The sequence below is a fragment of the Crocodylus porosus genome, unplaced genomic scaffold (assembly GCF_001723895.1).
Source record: "Crocodylus porosus isolate Cpor-Errol unplaced genomic scaffold, CroPor_comp1, whole genome shotgun sequence".
In the NCBI taxonomy this organism is placed as follows: Eukaryota; Metazoa; Chordata; order Crocodylia; family Crocodylidae; genus Crocodylus; species Crocodylus porosus.
In genome coordinates this window covers 109,980,546-109,996,863 of record NW_017728947.1, presented here as the reverse complement: position 1 = coordinate 109,996,863, position 16,318 = coordinate 109,980,546, and the positions used below count along the sequence as shown (strand labels likewise).

Genomic DNA, 16,318 nt, shown 5'->3' with positions numbered 1-16,318 from the left:
TCAGCCAGTCCATTAAGGATGGCCTCTTTAATAATCTTGTGAGAACATGTGGGTAGGAGTTGATGCTGCTGGCCTTCGTTGAGCTCTTGTTTGTTGTCCAGGTCCTTCACACATTGCAGCCAGGTTTGTTTTTTTGCTAGAACTCCAGCTTGCTAGGAGTTGGGACTGCTGTGTCTTCATCCATTTACCTTTGTCATATAGCTCTGGCAGAGACTGTTTGGAAAAAAAATCTCACGACTCTAGGAGCTAGTGTTGATAAGCAAATGGCATTTCCACCCTGCTCCAGAAACAGAGTGCATAGCCCTGTTGGGTAGGCTACTCTGAAGAGTTTGCCTGAAGTCTTGCTTGTAGTTCCTCTTCTCAGTATGTGAAATGTGAAGGGGTGTTTTCATCCTGGGCTAGGGCATGGGCTCTATTTTCACCCATGATAGTAATCTGCCCACTTTGAATTGATGACATAGGCTAAAATCACTTGAGTGCCAAGTCCTTCAGTGCCTTCCTATAATACTCCCCCTTGTCAGAAAGTATCATAGAATGTCTCAGACTTGATTAACTGAGGGGCACTTTAACTAAAGCTCATCAAACAAGCTTTAGTTAATGTGCTCCTGGCACCATTTTGAAGCGTGGGAATGCTGGTACATAAGAGGTTGTGGGTGCTTTAATTACAGCAGCTGTTGGAGCCACTCTAATTAAAGCACCCTCACCCCCTGCCCACAGCATGTGTAAAAACGCCCTCAGATCCTGATGCCTAGTGGCCTATGAAAGGCAATAAGTGCCATGGACAGGATTCATAGCTGAGATCCACATTGATGGAACCAAAGTCTATTTCTTATTAGAAGCCAAACTTATTTCCAGTTTCCGTTCACAGCTGAAAAGCATTTGCTTGATGACACTTTTAATTCTGACGCTTCTAAAGCACCTCAAATACATAAACTGAGATCCTATAAAACTTACTCAAACTGTTGGTCCCACTGCATTCAAACCCACCCCTTTGAAGTCAATAGTTTTGTGTTTGACTGAATGGATCCAGTCACATGCATAAATGTTGACAGGGACCAGAGTTACATCTTTGTAGGCTTTTCTACAGAGGTGGAAAAGCCTGGTGACAACTTCATCCGCTCTGTATTATATTCTTCTAAATGTTATGTTCCCAAAGAAAGAAAACGCAAAACAAGTCTAACCAAACTGAAAAATAAAAGCAGAGTTAGGGGGAAAAAATAAGCATTTCATAGAGACCTTTTATGAGTGGAGTTATATAAATGAACAAAAATATAGTTGCGGAATATTTTTTATATTAAAAAAAATTCAGATCTTCTTTATCAAACTATGTTCTGGTTCCAAAATATGACCTATTTTTGGAATATGGAAAAGACAACTCACTACCACAGCACACATGTGCAAACACAAACTTTTTTTTATCTTGCAGCAAAACACATGAATTCTTGCATTCAAATTGCTCTGCCACTGTGACAGACACTGACGGTGAAAACAGACATTGCCTTTCTTCACCTTTGTGTTGCTATGAACATTTTTAAGGCAGCAACAAGCCCAAGCAAACTGATGTCCCTTGCCATGCCACAAATGCTCCAAATACATGGCTGTGATGAAGGTGGTATCAAGTTGTGCTGCTATTTAGTGACAGATATCTGTTTGCTTTATGGTGCGAGAGCATGAGCAGCCTGGAGCTACCTATGCTCTCTGGCTGCCCTGAGCAGGTATTCTGTGGGCTTGAGGGGCCCGATCTTGCGTACCCAGGAATTCTCACACAGGATTGGGTCTCTCAAGACCTGGAAGCCTCTGCCTGGCTTTCTCCTCTGCCCAGGACTCATCTCTGTAAATCTCAGGGCATGTCTTTATAAGCAGGGAAAGCCAAGGTTTCCCCACTTGCAGAGATGTGCCCTCAGGAATCTCTGGGGCGCATCTCTGTAAGTGCACTCAAGGCTCAAGAGTCCTGATCCTGCCTGGAAATTTCCAGGGAGCACAGGACCACGTCCCTCAAACTGCGGGAGAAATGAAACTTTGTAGTTAACTACAGAGAAATTCTTAATACTTTTAAATGAATCAGAAGGGTGATTACCCAGAACATTAACTGAAATGTGCCCCTAGTTTATGCATACTCACTGGATTTCCAGATATTGAAAGCTCTTTAAGGCTAGGAATAACTTCAAGTTTTTCCAGTTCAGACAGTTCCTGTTCAAATGTTAAAAAAGAAAGTTATTGCCAAGACATTTCAAGTCTTACAGTTAATTAATACACATTGGAGCAAATGCAGGGGTCTTAGCTCAGAAAAGTCCACTGAAAGTAAAGGGAGCTGGCCTGAGTAGGAGCTGCAACCTCTGGTCCACTGAATCTACAGTATCAACACTAACACACTGTACCTGGATTTTATTATATCCCAGGAAAAGTTTCTGCAGTTTTACCAACGACTGCAAATTGTTCAGCTCTCGTATTCGGTTTTCCTCCAGGTGAAGTGCACAAAGGGAGCTCTGCTTAGCAAAGGAGCTTTCCAAAATCGTTTTAATGCGGTTATGATCCAACACCAGCTCCTCCAGAAGCTGTAGGCCCTCAAGCCCCTCAATCTGACTGATTTCATTACCTGTTGGGCCAGCAGTAACAGTAGGGAGTGAGATGTAATATACCTGGCATTCAGTGTTACCCAAAAAACAATCTTCAGCCAAAGCAACCTATAAGCTTCCTAGATTACTTGAACAGTGTATAAACAGGTCTTTCTTTGTTAATCCATATTCAATCTACCACCTTCCAACTCCACTGGGTGCTCTGATGCAGAAACCAATGATAGAAATTGCTTTGGTGAGCTCTATATAAAGCAAATTATCTAATTAATACTGGGGATCCTGAAGAACAAGCCACAGATAAGTCATTATGGCTGCTTAAATTCTTTGAAATGGTTGTAGCTAGTAAGGTAGTGCCTGCCACACATGCCAGCATCTCTCTCTGTCTTAGCTAAGGGTCCAATCTTGCAAGCGCTTGGAACAAAGCAGAGCACTAGCTCTTATATGTAGTCCTAGTGATGCCTTAGGGGCTACATGTGGCAACAAGAACTGTGGGCTACATTCTTAAATGAGATCCAGAGAGGCCACATTCTAACTACAGTTAGTCAGCAGGGAATTTCCTCAGCATAGAACCAGCTGCTGGCAAAAAGCTGGAAGAGGAGTTTTTCTACGTTAGCTTCCCCTTCTCTTCCCAGGGTAGGGAGACTTAATGACAGTGCAAGGCAGAGGTCTGCTGTTCTATATGTAAAGCACCTTTTGTCAATGGCATAAGTGAGGGCAGTCCCACATGTGTTCTCTTTCTTACAGCACTAGTACAGGGACTAAGCCTTCCTAATCTAACACCCAACCTATACTGAGTGAATATGGAACCATCCATCAATTCTCCTATGGCCAAAGCGGTGTAACAATACACTGCAGAACATTAAATAATGGCAACAAAAATGCTGTTATTACTTACCCTGTAAAAAGAGAAACTTCAGGTTTTTCAATCTACTGAGCTGCAGCTGGGTCATGTTGCTAATTCCATTGTAGCCCAAATGCAGAACTTCTAAACTCTGCATTATTGGAGGCAGGTTTTCACCAAATCCTGCATCCCTACAACAGTATAGAAAATAGAAATATAAGTTCATTTTGTTCCCATTTTGTAACCCTCCCATACATACCAATTGGAGTAATTACATGGTGGTAAATAGGGATCTACCAACTGGACCAGGTTGAATATAAGTGATGCCAGGTTCCTACACAAAGTCTAACAAGCGCTGAAAGGAATCTAGTGTTTGGAGTTACACTAGGCTTAGGCAGACTTCCATGCTGGGAAGCTTGGTCAAGTTTAATTGGATGCAGACCACAGGCATCAAACAAACATGGAAAACCACTCTTCTGCCCACGGCAGCCTGAGCATGTATAAAGGAAATAGCTGGAAACTGCTGCTGAAGTCAGTAAAATATTTATGGCAAACTTTGGGTTTGTTCTCATGACAGCCAAACAGCAGGCAATATCCTACTACTTTGCTTGTGAAAGCTTCATTTTTGTTAAGCCTGACCCATAATCAGGCAGACTGAGAAAAATGCTGCAGTCCAGGGGTCTTATTGCACCTTTGCCACCGTCTCATGATGACCCCGTTAACTTTACAAGGTACTGAGCAAACTCAGTTTTCACTGAGGTGTGTTGTTGCATTGGTACTACTGATGGTGACTTCACTATCCTGGTTGTGTGCAAGCAGAATACAACCCAATCAAGTATCAGCATATACATGGTGCTTCAAAAAGTCTGGTTTTACCAAGCTGAAGATAACTGTGAGCTGAATCAGCTGGAGAAACAAAGTTAAAGAGAAAAGAAGTGAATGTTGATTTGTACCCACTTGTGGATATTTTACTAAGAGCCTAAAAAAAGCTACAGTCCCACAACTGAGAAAGAAGTATACAAAAGTTCTAGGGAATTAAAAATAGTTGATAATGATGATAAAAATTAGAAGTTAGGTATCATAGAAAATTAAAAATAGTAGCATAAGGCCAGAAGGAGAAATCAGCAGCTAGCAGTTAAGGGGAATATATGAGTTTATAAAGAGTACTAGGAACAAAAGGAATCCTAACAATGGTGCTGCTCCATTACTAGATGGCAACAGAATTATCATCACAGATACATACAGAAAAGACTGAAGAATTAAATACATACTTCCAGTCTGTATTTTGGTAAAGGTCATTTGTCCTGACAATGATCATCTGAAACTTTCTATGTAACCAACAGGAACTGAGGAGGATGTTAAAGAACAGCTACTAAAGTTCTAGGTTTTTAAAAGAGCAAATGTGATAACTTGCACCTAAGTCTTGAAGGCCTGGTCAAAGAGCTCTCTGAGGCATGAATGCTCATCTTCAAAAAATCTGGGGAAGTTAGTAAATACTAAAACAAAGATAATGGTTGTCTTTCATTTAAGAAAGATAGATGCTACAAACTAAGTGTAAATCTGCCTGTCAGCTCAACATTGATCTGAGGCAAAATACTGGAATTGTTGACACATGACTGGACTAGTAAGAAAATAAAAGGGGACACACAATGAATGCCAACCAATATGGCTTTACCGAAGATAGGTCTTATCAAACAACCTTGATATCTTTTTTTGATGAGACTGCAAGCTTTGTTGGTAAAGATATAACATTGACATACTACTGCAAGGTATTTGACTCAGCAATGGCACAAAACACAAAATAAAGATATTAAAAACTAGCTAATTAAAATGTCTAATAATGTCACTGTAAATGGGGAAGCATCATGGAGCAAACATATTTTTTGTGGGTCCTACCAGAGTCAGTTCTTGGCCCTTTGCCACTGTACCTTCATATCAAGGAACTGGAAGAAAACAGCATAATTACTGATGGAGTTTGTGGATGACACAAAGATTTGGTGAGTTGTGAACACTGAGAAAGAAAGATTCTTGACATAGGTAAGCTGGGCACAAGTGAAAAAAACCACACTTGATTGCAGCCACATGTAAAATGATGCGTCTGGAAACAAAGGACACCTATACATGTGCAGTGAGACTGCTCTGATGCACTCTAATTACAGCACATCAGAGCAGACTTGATTAATTGCATCTGCTGGAGCATGGCAATTACTGCACTCCAGCAGACTCCAGTGTCACATGTATCAGTGTCCCTGTGCTGAAAAATGGTGGCAGGGATGCTTTACCTAAAGCTCATTCAACAAGCTTTAGTTAAAATGCCCCTGCCACCATTATTCAGTGTGGGGACGCTGATACACATGATGCTCCAGACACCTTAATTAGAGCGGCTCTCGGAGCCACTCTAATTAAAGCACACCCTGCTCCCACTTCTGGAGCAGGTCTATAAATGCCCAAAGAATACAGGCCAAATTTTAAACATGGGGATGTTACCTTGGGAAGCAGAGTGTGAAATGATCACCTAAACAGGAGCTTCTATGCCATGCTGTGACCAAAAAGGCCAATGCAACATGCTGGTATAGCCACAGCAATACTGAGCAAGAGTTTAAAGGGACTGGTGTGGCTAATACGGGAAGAGTGTGTCTAGTTCTGTTGTCCACATTTCAAGGAGGATGTTGCAAAATTGGAAAGGATTCAGAGGAGGGGCACCAGAATTAATGAACTGGGAAGTACATCCTCAGTATGCATATTACTTATTATACTGGATTCAATATATTTACCTTATCAAAGGCAAAATTAAAGGGCTATTACTGAAGAAAGAGCCCTTGGAGCTCTTGTGGATAGATCTCTGAAAACATCAGCCTAGTGGTTAGTAGTCATCAAGAAGGTGAACAGAGCATTAGGAATTGTTAAGAAAACAGAACAGAAAATGTCATTATGTCACAGTATAAATCCATGATGTACCCATCCCTTGAATAATGTGTGCAGTTCTGGTTCCCCTTTTCATCAAAAAGACAGAGAGTGCACAAGGAGCTTATAAGGAAACATTTAAAACTAACAGAAAGTTATTTGTTACACAGCACAGAGTTAACTTGGGAAACTTGTCACAAAATGTTGTGGAGACCAGTAATTTAACCAAGTTCCAAAGAGAATCAGGTACATTCATGCACAGCAGGCCAACTGATGGGTATTAAATATGTAGCTTCCAAACTAGGCCTCCCTGGTTCTCTGAATGCTGGATGCTATAGGGAAGAGGGTCAAAAAAACCCAGAAGGAAAAAAGATGGAGCAGCGTACGCATGGGCAGTGCTCCCTTGCACCGTGGAGAACATCTAAATGCGCAGTATGGGGTGGTGCAAATGTGTTTGTGGCACCACATATTGCATGGCCGTGCTCATCTGGACATGGCCTGGGAGTCACTAAGAACATTCTGCAGTATTGATCCTAATCTATAAATTCAAGTCACTTGGGCTGAACGCTTCAAAAGTAGCCCCTGATTTTAGGTGTTGCAGTCTTTGCCTATCCCAGACTTAGATGAGTGACAACAGTCTTAAATGGAACTCAGACAAACCCTCTAAATACAGAATCCTCTCTGGAAAATGTTGGCCATAACAGTTCTGTCTCATCAGTACAGTGAAGAAAATACTTATCTACCTCACGGGAGGGCTGGGATAATTAGTTCATAAGCCAAGTTCACTTCTGATGTAACTCGAGAAGACAAAGGAGTTATATCAGGGATACACCAGGCCCAATGTATGTGCCAAAGCAATAGCAATTTCCTCATAATTTAATTAAAAACCCTTGAATAACAGTTAATTGCAATGTTTATTTCATCGCAAGTCATTTTTTATTCCTCGTTTTCCTGTTTAAGAAGTTGGTGACATTATAAAATCCAAATAAAGCAACAGTAAAGAGGTGATTCAATGAATGTCATATGTGAGCACAGAAGCTATAGCTCCCAATGCAGTGGGCTATGTAATCCTGAGGATCACTAAAGGAAAAAGTCAGAAATTTCTCACACTTCAAACTTTCCCTGCCCACACAACCAGGCTCTGTGCGGACGGGGAAACAGAGATTGGGGTTAATGAAACCCACTGCACAACCCAGAGTGATGCTGTGGCCTCTGGATAGGAAGAGTGGGCAGCTTTAGCAGTGTGAGGCTTTTGTGTGGATCCTCTGAATTACCTCACTGGGAAGGCAGCACATCCCTTGGAAAGGAGATTTATCATTTAGAAAAGTGCCAGTGATGCATTAGTGGGGAGACACTCAGCTGTCTCCATCAGAGCCTCTGTATGAGCCCACAAGACCAGGAAAAAGCAGTAGTATCTCATGAGCATCCTAACCTAATGGAAATGAAAACAGACTCATCGTCTGACATACAGGAGAGCTGAACCAGCTCCACATGTACTTCTGCTAGTGTCTTTCCCCCTAAAGGATAAAAAAAAAATTTAGGCACATAATCACACCCTCCAAAACGAAAGGGAAAAATCTGGGACAAGAAATACACCCAGGCAGATGCCAAACACACACCAACGAACGAAGTAAGGAGGAGCTGAATACTGGGCTGAGAAGTACACACGTGTGCAGCTACATCTTACATCTCTCTGTGATGTTCTGGAACTGTAATAATATTCACTAAAAAGTAGGATGGGAACCCTGGGTAGCAACTCCGCACAGCCTGTCTGATAGGACTGTAGTGAAACTGGCTGTGGTCGTTGTCAGAGCAGTAAAGCACTGACTGAATGAGCTTTGACATGTGCCTGAAGTTTCAATCCTCTTAGAATGCAAAAATAAGGACTGTAAACTGAAAGCTGATTTGGAAATGTTCTTCAGGACATGAGCTGACCTAATGTGTTGATGTCAAAAGAATGTAAAAAAGCTTTGTGGATGTCTGCTCCAGAGGGTGAGAAACAGAGGCATATCTGTGAGACGGGCACAGAAGAGGGTTATTGGCAGGATAAATGGCTGCCAGGACTAAATGAAGGATCAGGGAGGAAATGTGGATGAGGCTGTAAATACCTTTATAAAAACTTACTGCAGCATGAATGAGTCACTAAGGCATGAAGCTCGCTGATTCTACTAACTGATTGTGACTGCTATCAGGATACTTACATGCATAAGGCAAGCTGAGTTATCACACACCAGGCTCTAAGGCAGGGGCAGGCAATTATTTTGGGTGGAGGGCCGCTTACTGAGTTTTGGCAAGCCATTGAGGGGCTGCATGACAGGCAGCCAGGGGTAGATAAATAGAAATTTTCTAAATTTTTTAGGGGCCCCATGGGTCGGATAGAATGGCCTGGCAGGCAACATCCGGCCTGCAGGCCGCATTTTGCCCACCCCTGCTCTAAGGGGTCAGTATGACCTTTCAATACTGTCATGTCATTGTATACAGTTTTTGTTACTGATTTCAAATACAGAATGAGCTTAACTGTTGATTGACAAACATGACATCGCATACCAGGCAGAGGGACTGAGTTAAGGATCAATCAATACCAGATGCTTCAGAGGCAGGCAGGAACGTTCCATGCTATACTTAGACCAATGACTCTCAATCAGGGTGCTATGACACCCTGAGGTGCCTTGAGATCCTTTTAGGGGTGCTGCAGGTTAGCAGGTAGGGGTGCAAACATGCTTCACAAGATAAACCAAAAGATTTAAAATAAGGATCCATAATGTTAAAAAAAAATTCTGACCTGCCGTGGTCTTTCTGAGTTCTCTGCATTAGAAAAATCGCTGTGTTAGTTATCCATAGTGAAAAAATGAGTGTAAACTAAGAACTGGCATTTTCCAAGCAGTGCCTTGGGTCTGAAAAGGGGTGCCTTGAGCCTAAAAACCATTGAGAGCCACTGACATAGGCAGTTATGCTGTGCTATACAAGGAGAATGGGAGCAGAGAAGACAGGTACCTAACTTGTTTTCCAAAAGGTTAGAAGGTGTTGAGAGGCAGTAGTGGGGTTTCAGCAAAGAGCTTTTCCTCTGCCAAAAACGTTCTGCACAACCATCACTCAGGCTCTCAGTGCCTCAGTTTACCAAGCTGGGTCAGAACATAGAGCTGGTGATAGAAGCCTGAGCAGCCACTGATGTTACTGACTGAGAATGACACACTTCTGTCTCCTGAAGACAGCAGGGAGGGAAGCACCATGCTGCACTGTTAGTGGTCCCACCACCTCAGTAACTCAGGATGGAGGAAATGAATCAACCAGCTGCCCCACAAAGGATCTGTCTGTGTGCTCCCACACGTCAGGGGTGAGAGTGGCAGGGTGCAGAAGGCCCTGTCCTAATCAGAATACAGCCCAAGCAAGGTGGGGAGAAGAGAGTTTTTCAGACCCCTTGGGCTCTCCTTTTTCAGTAACAGAAGAAAGGACTAATAAGAAGTCATTGTAAAATGTGACTCTACCTGCTTCCTTTAGAAAGTCCTTGCTGCCCATAGCCACTAGAGGTCACTTTCTGGTACAGCAGCTGCCTGTTTGTTAAATGGCTTTGGGACCTTTGTCTGGGCATTATGGACTCAATATGATTGTAGTTCAGACACAATACCTGCATAAGCAAACCACATTGTTAGGCTATGACACAATTAATGTAATACAGATATTCCACTGCTGTCTGGTCATTATTTTGAAAAAAAAAATCTGACAGGCAGGAATAAGAGAGATTAGGAACTTTACAAAAGAGAAAACAGTTTATAAAGAACACCGCTAGAAAAACAGGGAATAAAAGGACAGAATATGTGACTAACTCACCTTGACACTAGGCAGGAAGACTAAGCCACTGAAAGAGGTGAGATTGTTGTTCTGCAAATTCACATTGCAGACGTTTCTAAATTGATCGGCTGGCACCAAATCCACTGTTCTGAATTGAGTCAAGAACACAGTGAAAGATAAAAGTAGAAGCTGACGCAGACACGTGACCTAAACAAGCCCGCCTGTGTTGTGTTACTCACCAGAAAGCTAACATCTTCCATACAACAAACACACCCTTTTATTTCCTTAAGAGCAGTCAGCAAGAGTTAACTAATGCCCACATTAAAGGCAAATATCTGTTTTGTTCACATAATCGAACTAACTGGACTTTCTGAGGGCAATATATGAGCAGTGCAGACCTGGTGAGGAGAAATCCACCCCCCTCAGCCCAGAACCAAGGGATGAGCCTGCTGCATGGGCTCTGCATCCGGATGGATGCCCCAACCCTGGCCCTGAGTCACCATCACTGCTACCCTCCACAGTGCCTGGTAAACTCTGGCTAATTCACATATGGGATGAATAATAAATCCACTAGGGTTCAATTAAACCCATATAACCCCACTAGGGTTTAATTAAAATGGCCACAGTCATAACTCGATTAGTAGACAACTGAAGTTTTGCCACTGGTGTCAATGGAAATGGGGTATTAGCCCTCAGTGAAACCCTTCTGGGCCATATAAGACCAAAGGCTAAGAGTCAATTGTTATAATCATCTTTACTGAGGTTCTTTCACTTTAAGAAACCAGGAGAGAAAAAACAATTGTCAGAGGACCAACATGTCTATGCAGACCACAGAAATGCTTTCCCTGTGGTTGTCACTACAAATGAAAGCTGGCAAAGTGTAAATGTTGGTAGGTGATGTGTGTGCTGCAGTAGGGCAGCGTATGGCCCGATGAATAGGCATTCTTATACTCTGGGGTACGTGAAAAAGCATGTAGTGCAAGTATTCTCTGATCATTCAGAAGTGAGTGCCCTTGAGGATTTACTGACGTGCGTTTAGATGCAGGATGGAATAACATCACATGGATCCTTCATAACACAGGAAATAGCAACACAAAAATATTTGTGCCCAATGTGCCAGTTTTCTGCATAGGTTTTTAGCTAGATTTCTGATGGATCAGAACAGGAATCAGCTAAGGCAAATACAGCTTTTCTGACCACAAGAAGTCACTTGCCCAGATGCCCATCCAAAATGTGCAAAGTCAGCGCAAATCCTTGTCTGGAGAAGAGAAGCATCTGAAGACAGAGACCATTTCCTCACCAACCCTGAGCAAAAGTATTCTGTTTGAGCTATGACATACCAACTCTGTGGATAAGACATGAAGATTTTACCCATAAACAGCTGCACATATGAGCTGCAAAAACTAAGCACAGGTTCTGCTTTGTTATATTTTCCTAACCATCATAGTAAATGCTATTTTTACCATATCAGTGACACTTTTGAAAATTACTGTACCTGATAGTGGAGCTTGTCCAGTTTAATTCTTGTATTTTAGTGAAGTTGGAATGCCCTAATCTTTCTGCAATAGTATCACAAGTCAGTCTACCACCAAATAAATCCTTGGCACTCTCGACTTCTGCTGGCTCCTGCAGGATGACATTTAAAAGTGAACTCTGCTGTATTAATGCAGACCTAGGACCTCCATAATATTGCAGGCATGTAAAGTTTCAGCTAATGCTGTCATTTTTAAAAAATGATAAGGACCTGAAAAATCAGACCTTGATATAAAGATGCCTTCAAAATTATAATTTAGCTCACAGATCAGCAATGTTTTTGGGCAGAGTGCCAACAACACCTGCAACCTCAACTTGTAAGATTTTGGCGTGCCAGGGGCAGACATTGGGAGAGCCTCCAGGGCCCTGATTCTTGTTGTGATAGTGCAGCCCCAGCCCCTTCCCTGTCTGAAGGCATGCGTGTCAAGCAAAATGCCTTCACATGCCATGCAATGGCACATACGATGGGGGTTGCCTACCCTGATTTGGCTTTAAGACACTAATGTTATATTGGCTATATTTTTACTGAATAGGTTAATGACAAACATCCATGTGCTAAACTACAGAGTTGTGGCGTAGACGATAACATTATTAGTTAACTAGCAAAATGTCCATCAAGAATGATGGGGAGAGAGGGGGGCAGAGACAGAGCCCTGCATCTGGCTTTGCACCCTCCTCCCGCTGCTGCAGGTCTGGGACTGCTTGCCCCTTCCCCTGCTGCTCCAGTTCCATCCCTGCTGTAACTCCACTCCACGCCACTCCAGGTCGAACTCTGCTCCCCTTGCTGCTCCTCGTCTGGCTCCGCTCCCCTCCTCACCCTGCTGCTCCAGGTCCAGCCCTGCTCCCCTGCTTGCCCTGCCGCTCTGGGTCCAGCCCCATCCCCCCACTGTGGTCCAGCCCCACTTCCCCCTCCGCTGCTTTGGGTCCAGCCCTGCTCCCCCCACTCCCGCCACCATTCCAGGTCGGGCCACATTCCCTCCCCTCCCACCGCCGCTCTGGGTCCAGCCCCTTTTCCGCCACCTCCCACTGGTTCAGCCCCGCTCCCCACCTCCCCCTGCTGCTCCGCATCCAGCCCCATGCACCTCCCCCTCCCCACCTCTTGCCACTTCACCCCATGCCACCTCCCAGGAAGGAGGGGGGAGGGAAGCTTATATGCAGCGGCTGCAGCTGCCAGACAGTGCCCCCCACAGCAGTGGGCAGGGAGGGGAGGTGGCAGGGAGGAAGGGAGGGAGGGGAGTGGTGCCACGTCCCATGGCAGCATGGTCCACTGTATACTGGGTGGCCATGGGCCCTATGGCTGCACACCCCATAGTCACACACCGCACCTACCGTGGCAGCACGCCCCATGCCCATTGGTTGCAGTGCTGTGGCCACACACCTCGCGCCCCTTGGCTGCACAGCCGTGGCTACGCGCCCTGCGACTGCATGCCACATCTATGTGCCCCACCCTCCATGGCTGCACACCCCACAGCCATATACCCCAGGCCCCTTGGCTGCATGTCCCTTGGCTGTACACTGCAGCCACATGCCCTGCCCCCAATGGCCACATGCCCCATGCCCCTTGGCCGTGCTGCCGTGGATGTGTACCCCTTGGCTGCAGCTATACGGCCCCTGGCTGCATGTCCCACCCCAGCCGCCCCCATGGCCCTGCCCTGCTCCCTGATACCATGCACCCTGCGCACCCCTTGTCCATTGTCACATGGGGCGGAGCATGCAGCTGCGGGGCGCATGGCATGCGGACACGGGGCTAGGATAGGGCCGCGCGCCCTGCGGCAGTGCACCCCACCTTCCCACAGCTGCAGACCCTGCCCTGTCCCCTGCAGCTGCATGCCCTACCCCCTGCGGCTATATTCCCTGCCCCCTGTGGCTGTGTGCCCCACCCTCCATGGCCCCAACTGCCTCCCCCTCCCTCCTGTCTGTCTGTGTGTCTGCCCTAATGCTCTGGGTCAATTGCCACCTGGCCTGGAGCGTTACAGACATACATACAGACAGACACACAGATGGAAGTACTACAGCTTTTATTATATTAGACTGATTTAGTAGGTGTTAGAATTTTTCAAGATGCTCATGCATCACTGTCGCTGCTGCACCTAGGATTGCTAATAATCATGGAGTAGGGTTCCTATGGCGCAAGGTGCTGTACAAATGGAAAGATGGCTTCTGCCTTACAGAGCTTGCTACCTAAGTATAAGACAAGAGTCAAAAGCTGAATAGAGACAGATGAGGGAATACTAGGAAGCAGTGAGAATACTGGTCAGTGTGATAGGCAATGGTCTTGATTTAGAAAAAAATTGTTTTAACAAGATTATGGATGCATACAATAACTTACAACAGCAACACCATCTAAGGCTTTGAGTGATGCGAGATGGAAAATTACGAACAAGCGGTAGTTATCTTGTTTCCACACAATTAGATTACCATACATGTCCAGTATTATCAGATTAATTAAACCCTAAGAAAAAAAATACACAGATTAAGCCTTATTATTATCATCACTCCAAACATTAGTGAGCAAAGACATTCAGGCTGCTCTGTATGTTTGCCTGTAATCCTTTCTTCAGCTCACACATCCATGTATCAAGTTTGCAACAACATTTTATAAAACCCAGGCCTTCTCATTTACACTTAGGCCACTTGATATCCATCTGGCTGCGTAAAGCAGGTATAAATTATGCTTGTACTTTGTTTAAAGCAATTCTGCCTTACCAGTCTGCTAAAGGATCTGAATGTAAATGAAAATCAGGCCTTCAGTCTCTTATTAAGTTAATAATGCTTGAGCCTTGGACTTGGTTCCTGGTAGCATTCACTGACTGCATCTGATGTGCAGAGTGGGTGGCTAAGGGAAGATAATTTTTAGCCCAATCCTGATGTGTTCAGTACCTCCTTCCCAGTGCTGAGCACACAAATCTAGACGGAAGATCAGACTAGAGGGTCTTAAGGACAATTATCATGGGTCCAATTTTTAAAAATGGACAAATGCAAGCCTTGCAGGGACAATTTAGGCAATCACTTGTTAACATGGCTGCCGACATTTATAGGAGGTATAAGGTAATTAGTAAAGAGCAATTTGCAAGTTTGTTCCCTGCTTTTCCCCAAACCTAAAGCAACAGCAGCCACCTTACCTTCAAGTGATATATCTCTTGGTTGGTAGATACATAGTTATTGCTTATGTAGAGTTCTATTAGTGGATAGGCTTTCTGCAAACCAGCCAATGACGTGATTCTGTTGCTCTCAAGAGAGAGGTAATGAAGATGAGACAGGTTGTCAAACACATGTCTCTCCAGGCTGATGAGAAGATTATTATTTACACTAAGTCGTGTTAGTTTGGTGAGTTTTGAAATTCCTGGGAAAATAAAGGAGATATCCTTAACAGACTACAGTGAAAAGCAAACGGAATGGGCAACTGAGATGGTAAAACAAGCTACATGCAATATGATTTTGCTACCTGGGTCTGATACCAGCAGGATCAGAAGGGACCACTGATGGCCTGTTCTCCTGGCAGCCCAAAGACTGTCTAGGGAGAGACCACTAGAGAGAGGCATCACCCTTAAAGCACCAGCAGAAGTCCTTGGGACAGGCTTTGAAGCAAAGGGGATGTGGAAGTTTGGAGGAGGATATAACAACTGCCCCAGGGTTACTGGAACATTGGATCTCAGAGTTTGCACACATAAATCTCTCCATTTAAAAGTGAATGTTTTATAACTTAGTTAATTACCATCACATTTTAGAGATTAATGACCAAAGAGATTCCAGCTATCACAGGAACTGTTATATTTCTTGTACCGAGTCTACAGGCTACAGCAAGTTTGTACACTAAAAGTGCACATGCATCCAAACCTAAAAATGTTTTTTGATGTAAAGACCTAGACTTTGCTTTTTTGAAACACAGTTGCTCTGCCTCACCTCTTTTCTTTGTTTCTGTCAAAGATTCATCACAAGAAATACCCTGGGGGTCTTCAAAAGGAGGCTGGATAATCACCTAGCTGGGGTCGTTTGACCTCAGCATCCTTTCCTGCCCATGGCAGGGGGTCAGACTTGATGATCTACTTAGGTTCCTTCTGACCCTACTAACTATGAATAGAGATCATTTATTTTTTAACCTGAAAACTTTAAATCATACAGTTCAGAAAGCAATAAAAATAAAAAGACACTAGAGTGGAAATGTTTCGATTGTGCCCAACTTAAATGTCTTGATTTAAATTAACTTTCTCAGTACAGTACCATCTAGGTTTGAAATGCAGTTTCCATCCAACGTGAGCTCTTCAAGGTTAAGGCAAGATTCCAATCCTTCTACTTTAGTTAGATTATTGTTGCTAAAAGATGCCCATTTTAAATTCCCCAGTTTCTCCAGGTTGGCAATTTTGGAGAGATGTTGTCCATCAAAATCTAAGACAGTGATCTGAATTAAAAGAAAAAGTCTCAGTCAGTCAATCTATCTGAAATTTAATTCTGACAAATGCTGCCATCACAATAATTCTATCAGCATTTTGCACTGATATCAATAGGAGTCTCTTCCTGAATAACACTGAATGTGCTACAGGTCCACAATACAATTGTGGAGGACTGGAAGAGGGCCAACGTGGTTCCCATCTTCAAAAAAGGCAGGAAGGAGGACCTGGGAAACTATAGGCCGGTTAGTCTTACCTTGATCCTAGGCAAGCTGTTTGAGAAAATT

General features: G+C 43.8%; 1 protein-coding gene across 3 annotated transcripts in view; it reads right to left on the bottom strand.

Moving 5' to 3' along the window:
* Window positions 1-16,318, bottom strand: part of LOC109320687 (leucine-rich repeat-containing protein 9-like) — a 70,827-nt gene that overhangs the window by 13,383 nt on the left and 41,126 nt on the right. For all 3 annotated transcript variants that reach the window (XM_019550917.1, XM_019550918.1, XM_019550919.1), the window contains exons 20-28: window positions 15,865-16,042; window positions 14,766-14,986; window positions 13,973-14,095; window positions 11,606-11,736; window positions 10,150-10,258; window positions 9,807-9,946; window positions 3,472-3,608; window positions 2,379-2,596; window positions 2,122-2,190 (exon numbers count right to left, since the gene is read on the bottom strand). In XM_019550917.1, the coding sequence (XP_019406462.1) occupies window positions 2,122-2,190; window positions 2,379-2,596; window positions 3,472-3,608; window positions 9,807-9,946; window positions 10,150-10,258; window positions 11,606-11,736; window positions 13,973-14,095; window positions 14,766-14,986; window positions 15,865-16,042 (1,326 nt within the window). The remainder of the gene's footprint in view (window positions 1-2,121; window positions 2,191-2,378; window positions 2,597-3,471; window positions 3,609-9,806; window positions 9,947-10,149; window positions 10,259-11,605; window positions 11,737-13,972; window positions 14,096-14,765; window positions 14,987-15,864; window positions 16,043-16,318) is intronic.